This window comes from Scardinius erythrophthalmus (assembly GCF_964197995.2).
Source record: "Scardinius erythrophthalmus genome assembly, chromosome: 19".
NCBI classification, from domain to species: domain Eukaryota; kingdom Metazoa; phylum Chordata; class Actinopteri; order Cypriniformes; family Leuciscidae; genus Scardinius; species Scardinius erythrophthalmus.
In genome coordinates, this window is record NC_138239.1 from 769,208 (window position 1) to 785,000 (window position 15,793).

The 15,793-nt window shown below is 46.1% G+C and overlaps 1 protein-coding gene across 2 annotated transcripts in view; it reads right to left on the reverse strand.

The window, feature by feature from the left end:
• dync1h1 (dynein, cytoplasmic 1, heavy chain 1) overlaps positions 1-14,769 on the reverse strand; it is an 82,741-nt gene extending 67,972 nt beyond the window's left edge. For both annotated transcript variants that reach the window (XM_081347316.1, XM_081347315.1), the window contains exons 1-16: positions 14,420-14,769; positions 12,972-13,059; positions 12,659-12,832; positions 11,829-12,084; positions 9,733-9,919; positions 8,503-8,774; positions 7,582-7,809; positions 5,951-7,027; positions 4,988-5,167; positions 4,202-4,351; positions 3,772-3,918; positions 3,565-3,705; positions 3,311-3,487; positions 2,566-2,676; positions 2,363-2,482; positions 2,048-2,287 (exon numbers count right to left, since the gene is read on the reverse strand). In XM_081347316.1, the coding sequence (XP_081203442.1) occupies positions 2,048-2,287; positions 2,363-2,482; positions 2,566-2,676; positions 3,311-3,487; positions 3,565-3,705; positions 3,772-3,918; positions 4,202-4,351; positions 4,988-5,167; positions 5,951-7,027; positions 7,582-7,809; positions 8,503-8,774; positions 9,733-9,919; positions 11,829-12,084; positions 12,659-12,832; positions 12,972-13,059; positions 14,420-14,672 (3,801 nt within the window). In that variant the 5' untranslated portion in view covers positions 14,673-14,769. The remainder of the gene's footprint in view (positions 1-2,047; positions 2,288-2,362; positions 2,483-2,565; positions 2,677-3,310; positions 3,488-3,564; positions 3,706-3,771; positions 3,919-4,201; positions 4,352-4,987; positions 5,168-5,950; positions 7,028-7,581; positions 7,810-8,502; positions 8,775-9,732; positions 9,920-11,828; positions 12,085-12,658; positions 12,833-12,971; positions 13,060-14,419) is intronic.
• Between the last annotated feature and the right edge of the window lie 1,024 nt (positions 14,770-15,793).

The window sequence follows — 15,793 nt, forward strand, 5'->3', positions numbered from 1 at the left end:
ACACACACACACACCTGAACACCCATTCACCTGCCCTGAGACAGACACACACACACACCTGAACACCCCTTCACCTGTCCTGAGACACACACACACACACACACACCTGAACACCCCTTCACCTGCCCTTAGACAGACACACACACACACACCTGAACACCCCTTCACCTGCCCTGAGACAGACACACACACACACACCTGAACACCCCTTCACCTGCCCTGAGACAGACACACACACACACACACCTGAACACCCCTTCACCTGCCCTGAGACAGACACACACACACACACCTGAACACCCCTTCACCTGCCCTGAGACAGACACACACACACACACACCTGAACACCCCTTCACCTGCCCTGAGACAGACACACACACACACACCTGAACACCCCTTCACCTGCCCTGAGACACACACACACACACACACACCTGAACACCCCTTCACCTGCCCTGAGACAGACACACACACACACACACACACACCTGAACACCCCTTCACCTGCCCTGAGACAGACACACACACACACACACACACACCTGAACACCCCTTCACCTGCCCTGAGACAGACACACACACACACACCTGAACACCCCTTCACCTGCCCTGAGACAGACACACACACACACACACCTGAACACCCCTTCACCTGCCCTGAGACAGACACACACACACACACACCTGAACACCCCTTCACCTGCCCTGAGACAGACACACACACACCTGAACACCCCTTCACCTGCCCTGAGACAGACACACACACACACACACACCTGAACACCCCTTCACCTGCCCTGAGACAGACACACACACACACACACCTGAACACCCCTTCACCTGCCCTGAGACAGACACACACACACACACCTGAACACCCCTTCACCTGCCCTGAGACAGACACACACACACCTGAACACCCCTTCACCTGCCCTGAGACAGACACACACACACACACCTGAACACCCCTTCACCTGCCCTGAGACAGACACACACACACCTGAACACCCATTCACCTGCCCTGAGACAGACACACACACACCTGAACACCCATTCACCTGTCCTGAGACACACACACACACACCTGAACACCCATTCACCTGCCCTGAGACAGACACACACACACACACCTGAACACCCCTTCACCTGCCCTGAGACAGACACACACACACCTGAACACCCATTCACCTGCCCTGACACACACACACACACACACCTGAACACCCATTCACCTGCCCTGAGACAGACACACACACACACACCTGAACACCCATTCACCTGCCCTGACACACACACACACACACCTGAACACCCATTCACCTGCCCTGACACACACACACACACACACCTGAACACCCATTCACCTGCCCTGAGACACACACACACACCTGAACACCCATTCACCTGCCCTGAGACAGACACACACACACCTGAACACCCCTTCACCTGCCCTGAGACAGACACACACACACACACCTGAACACCCCTTCACCTGCCCTGAGACAGACACACACACACCTGAACACCCATTCACCTGCCCTGAGACAGACACACACACACACACCTGAACACCCCTTCACCTGCCCTGAGACAGACACACACACACCTGAACACCCATTCACCTGCCCTGACACACACACACACACACACCTGAACACCCATTCACCTGCCCTGAGACACACACACACACCTGAACACCCATTCACCTGCCCTGAGACAGACACACACACACCTGAACACCCCTTCACCTGCCCTGAGACAGACACACACACACACACCTGAACACCCCTTCACCTGCCCTGAGACAGACACACACACACCTGAACACCCATTCACCTGCCCTGAGACAGACACACACACACACACCTGAACACCCCTTCACCTGCCCTGAGACAGACACACACACACCTGAACACCCATTCACCTGCCCTGACACACACACACACACACACACCTGAACACCCATTCACCTGCCCTGAGACACACACACACACCTGAACACCCCCTCACCTGCCCTGAGACACACCCCCCCCCCACCCCCACGTACCCCCACTGGTTTGGTCTTCTCCCAGTCGGACAGCAGGTCGGTGGTGCGGTTCTCCACGGCTCGGTCCTCCTGCACGATCTTCATCTGGAGGTTGGCCACCTGCTGCTGAATGGCCGTGTCTTTGCGCTTCATGATGTCACTGAAGGCGCCCCACTCCCCCTCGATGTTGTCGATGTAGAGCCAGGAGGGCGGGAACTGGAAGCGCTGCTTCTCCAGCAGACGCTGGCCGTTGCGGAACACCTGCACGGACCAGAGGCTTCAGTGACATCATCACACACACAGATGTACACACCTAACCCAGGTCGCTGCACTCACATCCACTTGCTTCTCGAACTGCTTGATCTTGCGCTTGAGCGTCTGCACGTACGTGATGAAGGTGACGGCGTCAGAGGTGCTGGCCGTGTCCACCGAGTGCTGCTCCAGTTCTTGACGAGACTGGAAGACCGGAGAAAAGTTCAGACTAATTCACTTGAGCACATAAACATGTTATTTCCCACGAGCGCGAGCTCGACACACACCTTGGAGATCTGAGAGTGGAAGTCCTGCATGTTGTTGCCCAGCATCTGTCCAAACTTGCTGAGCACCTCCTTATGCCACGAGTCGTACTTCAGATTCACCTTCGACTGAACCTAAGTCACACGATAAAATAAACACTTTTAGAGAGTAACGCAATATTTTAATCACATTGCTTTCCATAAAAAGTAACATAATTAATTACTTTTTATGAAGTAACACAATATTGTAACATTACTATCCATAAAAAGTAACTAGTTGTTACCTTTATAAGAAAACCAGTACTGTAACACATTGCTTTCCATAAAAAGTAACTAAGTAACATAATTTGTTACGTCTAATAAACTAACGCAATATTCTAACATTAATTTCCATAAAAAGAAACCAATTGTTATAATTTTAAAGAGTAACACATTACTTTTCATAAAAAGTAACAATGTGTTACTTTTTATGAAGTAACATTATTGTAACATTACTTACTACATAAAAAGTATCAGATTATGTTACTTTTTGAAATAATAATATTGTAAAATTACTTTCCATAAAAAGGAACTAATTATCATTTTAAGAGTAACAATTCTTTCCATAAAAGTAACTAAGTAACATAATTTGTTACTTGTAATGAAGTAACAGTATTGTAACACATTACTTTGCATTAAAAGTGATGTAAAGAGTTACTCTCTTAAGGGAGCAACAGCGATAGTTTACGTCCAGAAACCTCACGACTGAACTGAGCCGCTATCCTCTGACCTTGCCGTAGTCTATGATGACCGGTCCGAACTCTTTCCTGGTTTCTGCGTTGTCAAACGTTCCTCGTGCTTTGCGGATCTGCACCAGCAGCGCCTGCCACTTGTTGAGATCTTCTCCCAGACGGTTGTAGATGTTCTCGGGCTGCATGTCCCACAGACACTGGTACTGCAGCCACACCTGAGGACCACACGGGGTCAGTCACACGGTTCGGGTGTGGACACGGCACACTCGCTCACTCAAAGGGAAGACCCTACCTTGACGTACTGCTCCACCTCGGAGACGTTCTCCTTCACAGCGTTATACGCCTCCTCCAGTGCAGACGGGCCGTCGGGCATTCGGGTCAGAGCGTTCCTGTAGAACTTCTCCTCTTCGGATAACTCGTAGTGAACACCGACCTGTTTAAAGAGCAAACGTTAGCGCAGGTGCGGGACACTGAAAGCGGACGCAGAGCAAACACAAACCTGATATCTCTGACTCTGGATTCTGGGCAGAGACAGAATGACCATCTTCCAAGCAAACATTTCCTGGTAGAGCCGGTAGCGGCAGTCTTCAATCGGCGGGTTCAGATAGATGACCTGGTTTGTGATCCTCAATTCATGGATGACATTCTGTTTGGACAAAGAAAACAGTTCAGAGTGAAGTTAGGAATCATCAGTGTAGTTGTAGCTGGCGATTAATATATCATCTCACTGCACTGACACTACCAGACGAGAATGAAACTGGAACTGAATTGATCTGAATAATGAATAACTTTTCAGAATTTGCATCATTGATTGTTATAATTTTCCTGTATCTCACTGTGAAGCTGCTTTTAAATGATCTGTTTTGTATAAAGCGTTATAGAAATAAAGCTTGACTAGATGAGCTCAAAACTCCACAACAGTGTCTTGCCTTGATCTTGGGGTCTCCTCCAGGCTTGTGACTGAGCTGAGGGGCTTCCGTGTCCATGTCCACATCAGCCTTGTCCTCCATCTGTCCCCGGAGAACCTGCGTCCAGGCCTTGAGCCCCGCCTGCAGACGCACCCCGAGGATACGCTCGATCTACGGACGAAACGCTCACAGTGAGTGACACGACCCCGCGGACAGACCAGCAGAACTCGCCTCGATGTCCAGTTAGATTAGAGTACGAGTGCAGGTTAAGGTCATAATTAACACAAGTAACATCATTCGTTGCTTTTTAATGAAGTAGCGCAGTATTGTAACGCATTACTTTGCATAAAAAATAATGCAATTAGTTACTTTTTAATGAAGTAACAATATTGGAACATACTTACCATAAAAGTAACTAATTGTTACAATTTTAAGGAGTAACACAAAAAATGTAACATTGCTTTCCATAAAAAGTAACAGAGATATAATAATACTTTTTTATGAAGTAATGCAATATCGTAACATTACTTTCCATAAAAAATTAACTAATTGTTACCATTTTAAGGAGTAACAATACTTACCATAGAAAGTAACTAAGAAAGATCATGATACTTTATGAAGTAACTCAATATCGTAACATTATTTTCCTTAAAAAGTAACTAATTGTTACCATTTTAAGGTGTAACAAAATTGTAACATTACTTTCAATATAAATAAACTAAGTAACATAATTAGTTACTTTTTATGAAGTACTGCAACATTGTAACGGGTTACTCTCCATGAGAGGTGGCGTAATGAGTGGCTCACCTCGATGTCCAGCTTGTTGACCCAGATGGGCAGATTGGAGTACGAGTGCAGGTTCAGGTCATCGACGGCCTTCTGGATGCGGTTGAGGATCTCGGTGAACATCTTATGCTCGTACATGCAGGTTTCAAGCGAACGCACCTCCAAATCAATCTTCTCCTCGAGCAGAAGAAGATCATCCACCTAAGAGGGAAATACCCACAAGTCAACATGCCATCACATCTCTCTTCACCCTGACTGTAAATGCAGCATTTACACTACCAGCCGAAGTAAGGGCACACACGACTGAATGTTTTTACAAGGAATGATTCTGATTCGCTGATATCAATTATGAACTCTATCATGACCGTTAGCGTTCTGATCTTGGTCACTGTGAACTGAATTAAAGTAATAATGACAAAAACACTACAGTATGGAAGCTCGATTGGTAACAAAAGGTAAGTGCAACTCGCAATTCTGAGAAAACAAAAGTCAGAAATGTGAGATAAAAAGTCTCCACAAGTTTCCATAGTAGGCTGATGAACTGATAATGAAATAAGAAATAAATGTGTGTGTGTGTGTGTGTGTGTGTGTGTGTGTGTGTGTGTGTGTGTGTGTGTCCAAACGCCTGATTGGTGCTGATTGGTCTCGGGTTGGTCGACCTTTTCTCGGATTGATTGATTGTTTTATTTAATGCCATGTCAGAATCTAAGGCAATTTTCTTGGCAAAAATTTAACACAACAAGTCACATTATATACATTTTGTTTTTAAATTAACATATGATCCACAACCTTTTCATGCATAATCTTACTAAAGTCCTTAAGTGAAATAACTTCATAAAAGACGATTCTATAACCCAGGACAGTCCAATAAAATATCTTTAACAGAGAGGGGAATCTCACAAAACATGCATTGGCTCTTCACCTTTAAGCAAAAACTAGTATGACCTATACGACCTCTGGTGAACGCCACTGGATCAGATCTACCTTTTCCTGGAAGTTGAAGACGGTTTCCGCCAGCCGCTGGACGTACGGGTCGAGCTTGTAGGACTCCCAGACGAGCGAGATGCCCTCGGTGACGAGCGCCTGCACCTCCTTCTTCAGGCCGGCCACGAGCAGCGAGATGGAGGTGCGCTCCTCCACCTTCTCACAGGTGCGCTCGTACGTGCGCACGCTCTCAATGAGCGAGATGGCGAACGGGTACAGCTGGTTAGCCTGATGGGCTTTGTTGACGATGGCTAGCGGCACGCGGAAGCTCAGCCACTTCAGGTTGCGCACTTCCTTGGAGAGCGTGATGATCTCGGGGAGGAAGTTGACCTTGAGCTTGAGCACGGTGCCGGTGCGGCCGCGAGCGCGCGTGTTCTCGATGGTGAAGATGCGGCCCGACACGCCCAGGTTGCGCTGCTGCACCTTCCGGGCCCAGTCGTCGAAGATCTCCTGCGTGTTGAGCTTCGCGCGGAAGCTGTCGCCGTCCTGCTTGAGCTTCAGACCCTCCACGTGGTTCTCCCAGCCCTTCCCGAGCACGTCCTCCACGCGCTTCATGTACGCCGTGAGCTGCCGGTCGATCTGCTTAGCCCAGATGATGGAGCCGGAGACGGGGGGCAGGTCTCGCACGTGGCTCATCTTGCAGGACTGGCTCTGGGGATACTGCACCTTGAACTTGTCGTGCAGAGACTCGATGTCGTCCTTGACGCGCTGGATGAGCTGCGTCTGGTACTCCCGGATGGCTCCGCGGATGTGCGGGCGCACGAACAGGGCGTTGAAGCGGGAGAAGATGCGGAACATCTCGTTGGCGTTCTTGGCGGTGCCCAGCTGGTCGCGCAGGCGGGCCGTGATGCGTGTCTCCACGCGGTCGATGCGCTCGTCGTAGCGCTTCATGGCCGCTTCCCACGCCTCCATTCCCTCCTTGGAGACGTCCAGGCCGTCGACCTCCTTCACGTTCTCGTACGCCAGGTTGACCTCCTCGATGGCGTTAGCGTCCGCAGCGTCGAACAGAACCTCGGCCACCTTCAGATCGGCCGGCTCTGCGGTCTCTCCCTGGGCATGCTGGGACACGGCAGACACCTGCAAAGTCAAGAGCAGGCAAAGTCATGCGCAATAACAACATGGCGGATGTAGAACACTTGAATTTAATTAATTATACCCCTATTTACACGATATAGAACATTTTTAACGTTCGCAAAGTAAATTCAAATTCAGTGTCACACCTACTCAGACTGTGTGATTCTAGACACACCGCATGTCTTTACGTCACATTATTAGCTTTTATACAACTGATTGTTCAACTCAGACTGGGGGAAATCCAAACGTTGAGCTTTTACTTCACATCTAATGACACTATTGTCTGCTTACAGCTGAACTGAACTGTTTAATTGATGAATTTTGTAACATCAACACAGTAATTGATCTGAAGAACGACTAAAAAGACAGTACAGCTGAATCTGAATTCATCTCATATCAAATATTTGCATCATTGATTGTTTATTACTGTGAAGCTGCCATGACACCTGTGCTGTATAAAGCGCTGTAGAGATAAATACCCCCATCCTTTGAGCTCATTTACATGTTAATGTTCATATTAATAAAAACTCTTGTCGTGTCGCGCTCAGACTGCGCACCTGAGGCCGGAGCACGCGCACGATGACGGCGCGCAGCTGCTCGTGCTGACGCCTGAAGCGCCTCATGTGGTCCAAGCGGGCCTGCAGCTTCCGGTGCGCGGGACTCAGACGCCACACCATCTTCAGGTTCTCCTCCCTCTTCCTCTTCACGATGTCCCTCAGGAGCACCTGCAGCTTCTCGTACTCGTCCTCCCACGTCTGGAAGACCTCGAAGCACGCCACCATCACCTGTGGAGAAGCAGAGGAGCGTGAGCGAGGCCTGAGCGAGCGTCGAGGTGCGCTTACACTGGGGACGGTAAAGATTTTCCCACCGGTTAATCGATGTGTGACAACACCAGTAATACCGGTCTCACCAGCGGGGGTTTTTAAATCGCTAATTTGAAAGCGAAACTAAAATGCGCACGTCCACATGGGCATTCATAACAGTGCGGAGCTCTATTCTGCTCGTGGACACGCACCGTTATTAATGCCCGTGCGCATTTTAGTTTCGCTTTTAAATTAGCGCCAGTTCGGGGGTGGATTGCTTGAATGGTGAGTTCATCAGCCTATTATTCTCAATGAAAAGCAACAACAAACAGTGCAATGACAAATTCGCTTAAATAGGCGATTTTACATTTCGCTTCGACACCAAATACTCCGGCATCATCTTGTCAGTCAGATCCTCGCTCTCGTGATTAATGAGTTCTGACTCCTGTTGCTGATCTGTGCCGTGACTCTCGTTCGGCTCACGATTTATCAAGCAGACACGTTCAGTTTTTAATTGTAGTGTCGGTTCTCTAACCAAACTAAATGCTTTTATTATTGAAAAAATAAAAAAAATAAAATCAACAGTGGGTAAGTGATAACCAGTGTTGCTTCTGAACACTGGTAACACCGTCGACACCGACTATCGTAGCAACCCTAGCTTGGACCGGGCCGTACCTTCTCGAACTCCTCGTAGGCCACGTGCATGAGCTTGCGAGTGCCCAGCACTTTGAGCAGCTGGGAGCTCAGGTCTCGAGAGATGGCCTCCACCAGGCGCAGCGCTCGCTGGATGGGGTATTTGGTGTTGCGGATCTTGCGAAGGTGAGTGAAGATGGCCACCAGCGCCTGCCGGATCTTGTCGAGTTCGGTGGCCGACAGCAGGTCGTTGAGGGGGAAGTCCTTCATCAGGGGGTTGTAATCGTTCACCGTCTCCACAGCCTGCTTTAGTCCTGAGAGACACACGCACACAAGCGTTAGAGACGAGGAGCGCCTGCAGCTGTGCGTTATTTTAGTTATGGAGTTTTCTACCGATTATTCAGATAAAAAAAAAAAAAAAAACACACATGTACATTATGTGTTATATAGCAAATGCCTGCAGAGGCGCCTGGTGTTAGTGGCTGTTACTCTACAGGCATGATCAAATCCTGGTTTAACATTGGCCAAACACCATTTCATTCAAATGTCCACTAAATCTTTGTCACAATTTTTTATATTTTGTCACTTCTGTACGATAGAAATGCAACAGTCGCTGTAATTTCTTGAACAAAACGTGCGCATCAAATCATGCAAAGGTTAGAACTTATTTTGAAATCGCGATGAACAACAATTTGCATATTTAGAAACATTTACGTATTCTCCTGTGTTGGCGTAGATTTACAAACGAGTTATGTTACTAATCTTGTGAAATGGCACACACAGCGTTCCCAGATGAACGTTACACACACACACACTCTCAGCACGCAGAGATGGAGTTTGAGAAATGCATATAAATGATGACAGTGCAACTATGAGACAAACCGCGTCCGACTTTTTTGCGTTCCCGAATGCACGTTACTGGAACCCTAAACACACATGCAGAGGCTGAGTGTGTGTGAGCAGCGTTACTGTGAACGAGCTGAGGGACTCTAACATCTGTAATCTGCACACATGAACATAAAGTGTCGTGCTTCTCTGTGGGAAACAGAGGATATATTTATTTGAATCGCAGCCTTGGTGATTTCACAATAGCACTATGCTATATTATGACTGTAAATGGTTTTAAATATGTCGCGTAGCCTTAGTAAACGGTGTAATGATGCGCTTCTGAACGCTCGTCCGTGGAACGCACCACTTCCGGTATTATTACTCGACACGGGTAAAGTGCAATGGAGGAGTTTTTTAAGTGGAGTGCTGGACTTGAATGGTCACCTGTGTCTGTGTCGAAGCTGACGGTGGCGTGGAAGCGTTTGCCGTGTTTGAGGATGTCGAGAGTGAGCAGGACCTCGGGACTCTCCCGCTTCTCCTGGATCCGGTTGAGCGCTCGCTCCAGGTTCAGCCAGAAGCTGATCTCCTGCAGGGCCGTTCCTGAGGCCGGGTCTCGGTCCAGCTTCGTCACCTGCACACACACAGCAGCACACACCTCAAACAGCTGCACAAACACCTCACAACACACCATTTCTGTTTACACACAGTTCACCCAAAAATCACTCGCTCTCGTGCCATTTCAAACTTTTGGAACACACGTGAAGGCATGTTTTAATGAAATCGGGGAGATCCACTGAAAGTCTGTTTCTCCAAAACTGACCCTTAAAAATGTTGAAAACACAGATTTGGTAAAGCGGACACTCAAAGCTTTCTTTTTTCCCCTGAGTCTCTCACAGGCGTACACACTGAATCGAGACGCATCATAGTGCTGGCCGTTATACCAGATAACGGTGTTTATTTTTGTTGATATGAATTTTTAACATACCGCAATACCGGTGTATGTTGCATTTAAACAGCGTTGGGAACGCGGCGCGACACTGTTAGAGACGACTTTCCCTGTTCACGGTGTGTGTGTGTGTGTGTTACTGAGCGTGACGGTGAAGATGGAGAGGTTAGACTATAATTGATAGCCGTCAAATTATATTACAGTGTTTCCCATACATTGGTTCACAGTATCAACACCGCCCCCGCCACTAATAGATTTTCTAAAAGGCTTTGACATCGGTCAATAAACATGAACACTGACCGTTTCACAGTCCAAACGCAGCGCGGGTGTTTCTATATCAATGTTTCTGAAGGGAACTGACGGTCTTGAGAAAAGTTTCAATGTTATTTCTATAGAATCTTTATGTTTCCTGATAAAGCAGTTACCGTGGAAACCGGTGTATCTCCTACAGCGCCTCCTGCTGGTGCTCTGTATAAACACTGCTAACCTGTATTAAAGGTCCCGTTCTATGCCCCTTTTCACAAGATGTAAAATAAGTCTTTGATGTCCCCAGAGTGTGTATGTGAAGTTTGAGCTCAAAATACCCCACAGATCATTTTTTACAGCATGTTTAAATTGACATTTTTTGGGGCTCAGAAAAACGAGCCGTTTCAGTGTGTCCCCTTTAAATGCAAATGAGGTGCTGCTGGACGACACAGGGGGCGGAGCTTCATGAGCTCGTGCTCAGTCTGTCAGGAAAAATTCATCTCACGGAATGATGATAATATCAGAAACTCTCAGTAACGGCGTTCATTTCGAGTCGGACAATAATGCCTACAGAGTCAGAGTGCTGTATAGAGATGAAACAGGTATGGTTTAGTAGTTTAATTACGGTTATTATAACGTATTTGTCATCTGCTTGTAGGCTATGTATCCATTATTTATTAATAGCCTACAAGTCTGCTGTCTGAATGATGATCAAACATGTACTGATGAGTTTAATAAAGTTTATTGTACACCACACAAAACATGAAGCGTCAGTTTTACTTCAGAAAATCACCGTAAGAGCTGAGTAAACACAGTAGCCTAAGTTATAAGAAGTGCGCAAGTAGCCAGTAGAGTTGAGGGAGCATTCCTGTGGGCGGAGCTTAGTCAAGAAACGGTTCTGGTGATGTCACTAATGCAGGATGTAGAGGGGTGTAGTCCAATCGAGCCGTTTTTTGTAGTCAACTTCTGTTAAATAAAATATCTCGCTTGGCATTGAACTTTGAGCTTTATAATTTTACAGATATTATTTATGCTCTAACAGCACCATTACACACTAACTAAAGTTTGAAACATGGAATCGCATGCAACGGGACCTTTAACACTAGTGTGGATTCTTCTACAATATTCACTCACGACAGTAAAACGGGGCGTTCTCAGTCAGTCTACTGCAGGGTTTCCTCTCTCACTCAGGAGAACATCTGGTGAAACTGGAATAATTTAGAAATATACCGTGATATGGACTTTTGGTCAGCACTAACGCATCCCATCCTGTTTTTATCCTAGCAGTCCTTCAGTACAGTAGCGTTACAGGTAATCCTGGAAGACACACACACACACACACACACACCTTCTGTATCTCCCGGATCCAGCGGTTGACGCCGGACTGCAGCTGGTTCAGGAAGCTGGGATCCTCCACTTTATCCCCGAAGTCGGTGACCTTGGGCTTCTCGGCGCGCTCGTAGCACTGCTTGGCCACGTTGCTGATGATGGGGTGTATGAGCAGACTGATCTCGGGGATCTCGATGTTCTGCTGGAGGTGCAGCAGCCCCATCTCCAGCTCCGCGATCTTCTTCTCCACCGAAGGGGCCATCTTATCCCCATCCCTGAACACACACGTCATCATTCAGTTCAACTCACGCTCATTAGTACAGCGCTTTCCACTATACATCGTTTCTAAGCAGCCTTACAGAAAACACAAGGGTCCACATTACAGTGATTACAGTGATCTGATATCAGAGGAGACTGTGTAAGTTATGCACTTCAGAAATGTACATATAAAAAAAAAAACACAGTGAGCAAAAAATGTATTAATTTAAACAATGTAATAATTTAATGCAGATGCAATGAGCTCACTGAAGTGATGAATACTTGTTTGTTAACAAATGATTCTGACATTTAGAAAATCTAGCATTGGTGCGTGTCGATCCAGTACATCCGCATCACGACTGGATGAGTTTCTTTGGTTGTAAAGCTTCTTCAAAGCATTAGTTCACTTCAGAACTACAATCTCCTGATGATTCACTCTCCGCCTCGTCATCCGAGATGATCATGCGTTTCTTTCTTCAGTGGAAAAGAAATGAAGGTTTTTGAAGATGACGAGGAGGAGAGTGAATCATCAGGAGATTGTAGTTCTGAAGTGAGCGACTCCTTCAGGAATGATGTCGGAGGAGACGTTACCTGTCGGCTTTGCCAGACTCCCGGATGTAGGATTTGAAGTACGGAGCGACAGCATTGCTGATGAAGGAGTGCAGGGTCTCGTACGGGGAGTCTTCGCTGAGCGTCAGGACACGCACCTGAGTGGAGATCGGCTTATCCGCGTCGATGACTCCCGTACGCTTGATCAACGCCAGGCTGGAACAACACGTTCACATTAGCAGACACACACGGATCAGGATCAGGATCACGTTCACATCAGCAGACACACAGATCAGGATCAGGATCACATTAGCAGACACACACAGATCAGGATCACATGTTTGACGCTCGTCACCTGTTAGATTTGAGCCCGTAGTGGATGTCGATGCTAACGCTGTAGGAAATGCACTCGCGCTCCTCCTCGCCTTCATCGCCGACATCCTCTGCGTCAATCACAAGAAACAACCGGCCGTTAGTGATGAATCGGCCTTTATTTAACATTCAACACAACTATTATTTAAAGCCAGACATGTGACGTGAGGCTGTGTGTTACTGGAGTCTGGAGCACAAGAGCACATTCATATGAACACGAGCACAGCATCGCTCGCGTCCCGACGCTACACTGGCAGAGTACATCACTGTCATCATGATGAGGCACACCGGCACTAATCACACATCATCAATTATATTCATTTGGATATATTGTATATCAGATGCAGTACAATTTATCTCAAGTAATAAAATCTCTCCAAACTGAAGCTGTGAGCTCTACAGGAACCCCGTGCATTACTGTAATATCACAGGTTATGATCACAGACTGCATAAAATATGGACGTAGCGAGCGAGACGTCACCCGTAGCGTTTCTGAAGAGCATTTCTGAAGCCCAAAGTGAAGTTCAGTACAAATATAATGAATACTGTATAGCGCATATAGTTATCAGAACGCTCATCTCTAGAGTTATTTTACTAGCTAACTATCGAGTTTATCATTGTTAAATGTCTGAGGTAAATTACATGACATTATTGTTCTCAAGCTGTTTTATTGACGTCTTTCCGCTACTGAAACACTGATTCATGGATTACATGAGACATGATCGATTTCAGTTCTGAATATTTCAACATTCCTTCTGATGTTCATTAATGTTTATTTACTGCTGTAACTAGTGGTAAAGATGATCAGTTCAGATGTCACACACATTAAACACACACACACATTTACTGACTGAATTTAGTGATAAAACTAACAGAATGAAGGCTGATACTTTGTTTAAAATCATAACTATCAAACTATCAAAGAAAAACTTACTGTGATTATGTGATGGCATGAGCTAGAAATAATGTTTAGAGAAATTTGTTCACGCATCAACTAAACACAACTACAGTTAAAAGATTGTTTCCTGTCTGGGACTTAAGAATCGATACCGATTAAAATCGAGGAATCGATCTTTCCCAGTACTCAGATGATCGTGACGTCACCGATCTGCAGTGCAGCAAACACGCCCTGAACGCGCATTGATCACTTATTGTTGATATTTCATCACAAATTCAAGCAGTCTCTTTACACCCATGTTTCTAAAATAAACATTAACTAAAGTTTAATTTTTGACACATCACAGGAGCGACTCAAACAGGGCGGGGCCACACAAACCCTGCGATAATCATGCAATAAAACATCACGAAATCGATTGACAGTCTCGGCAAACCTGCACACAGACATAACGTTAGCAATCATGAGCTTAATAACGCATGTGAGTGATTTTAACCCTTAAGATGTGATTAATTGATGATCATGCGGCTTTTAACCTTTCAGCGCGTTCCGTTCCACCAGAATCGAGTGAATCTGTGGATCTGACAGGAACTTTTTCATCTGCTCGAGCGCGCTCTTCTCCTCCAGCGCGCTCTCGAGGGCCGCGGGCGCGTCGCCGCCATCTTCCAGGAGCAGTGGCACGAGCTTTCGGATGTGTTTCTGCAGGACTGAGGCGTCCGCCACTGTGTGTACGGCAGCAGAACCCTCCATCACACCGCCACCGTCCTCTCCCCCGCCACTGTCAGACATTTCCCTGCACAATGAGCCGAGATTAGCCGATATTAACCGATGAGTGAGCTGTGAGAGAGATCGCGCTGTATCACGGACTCTGTCACATCACCGTAATGACCAGCGCCCAGCGCGTCCGGATACTTTATTGTTTCGCGGAAGTCTGTGATATGTAGTTTTTCCACCAGGGAAGCGTATGAGTTAACGTGATATTTGAACTACATTACCCAGAAAGCCGAAAAGCGTCACACGCCTAGCGTCATCGTTTTTCTCGTGCATCACACCCTGATCACACCCAAATGACATGGAATATAAAATAAAAATAATAATACTAATATAAACACTTACATATGGAAACACACATTTCTAATAATTATAAGGTTGTAGACTGCTTGAAAACCCTTGAGGCAACATAACGTTTGATCGGCTTTTGCATTTAGTCTAGAAGCATGTCGCTCACTTACTAAATATATTGACTACTAAACCTAAAGAATAACTTACATGAACCCTAAACTAAAGTCTGTTTTGAACATAGAGGTTTTGAATCGTAAATGGAGCGGCTGCTGTCACGTGACTGGCACCTGTCAATCAGCGTTCACGCGCGCGCGCGTGTGTGTGTTCAGTCAGTCAGTTCATGATCCTGTCACTCATGATGCCGCATAAGTCGAAGAAAGACAAGGTAAGACTTTCTGTTGAGAAAATAATAGACTAACTGTACGATTTCTAGATAATCTTATAGGTAGATTACTTCAGTTAACTTTTTTTGTCTATCTATATCTATCTATCTATCTATCTGTTTTCAGTCTGTGAAGTCCAGCAGAAAGGGGAGCAAACAGCACGAAGATGATCAGGACTCTGACAATGAGGTAAATATTGATTATTGGATGAAAATAGATGAAGTGGAAAACGTTCAGATTAGTTTAATGGATCATTCCATGTTAGTTTAGAACATAGTGTTGATATTTAACATTACACATAATGACATAAGTGGCAAATTTTTCATACTTTAGCAGTGTTCAGCCATACAAACATTGTAGCCAAAGGTAATCATAATCATAAATATAGCTATTGGATTGAAATTATTATTATTATCATAGTTCATTATATAAGATGTTTTGTACCATGAATCTCATATTAATTTC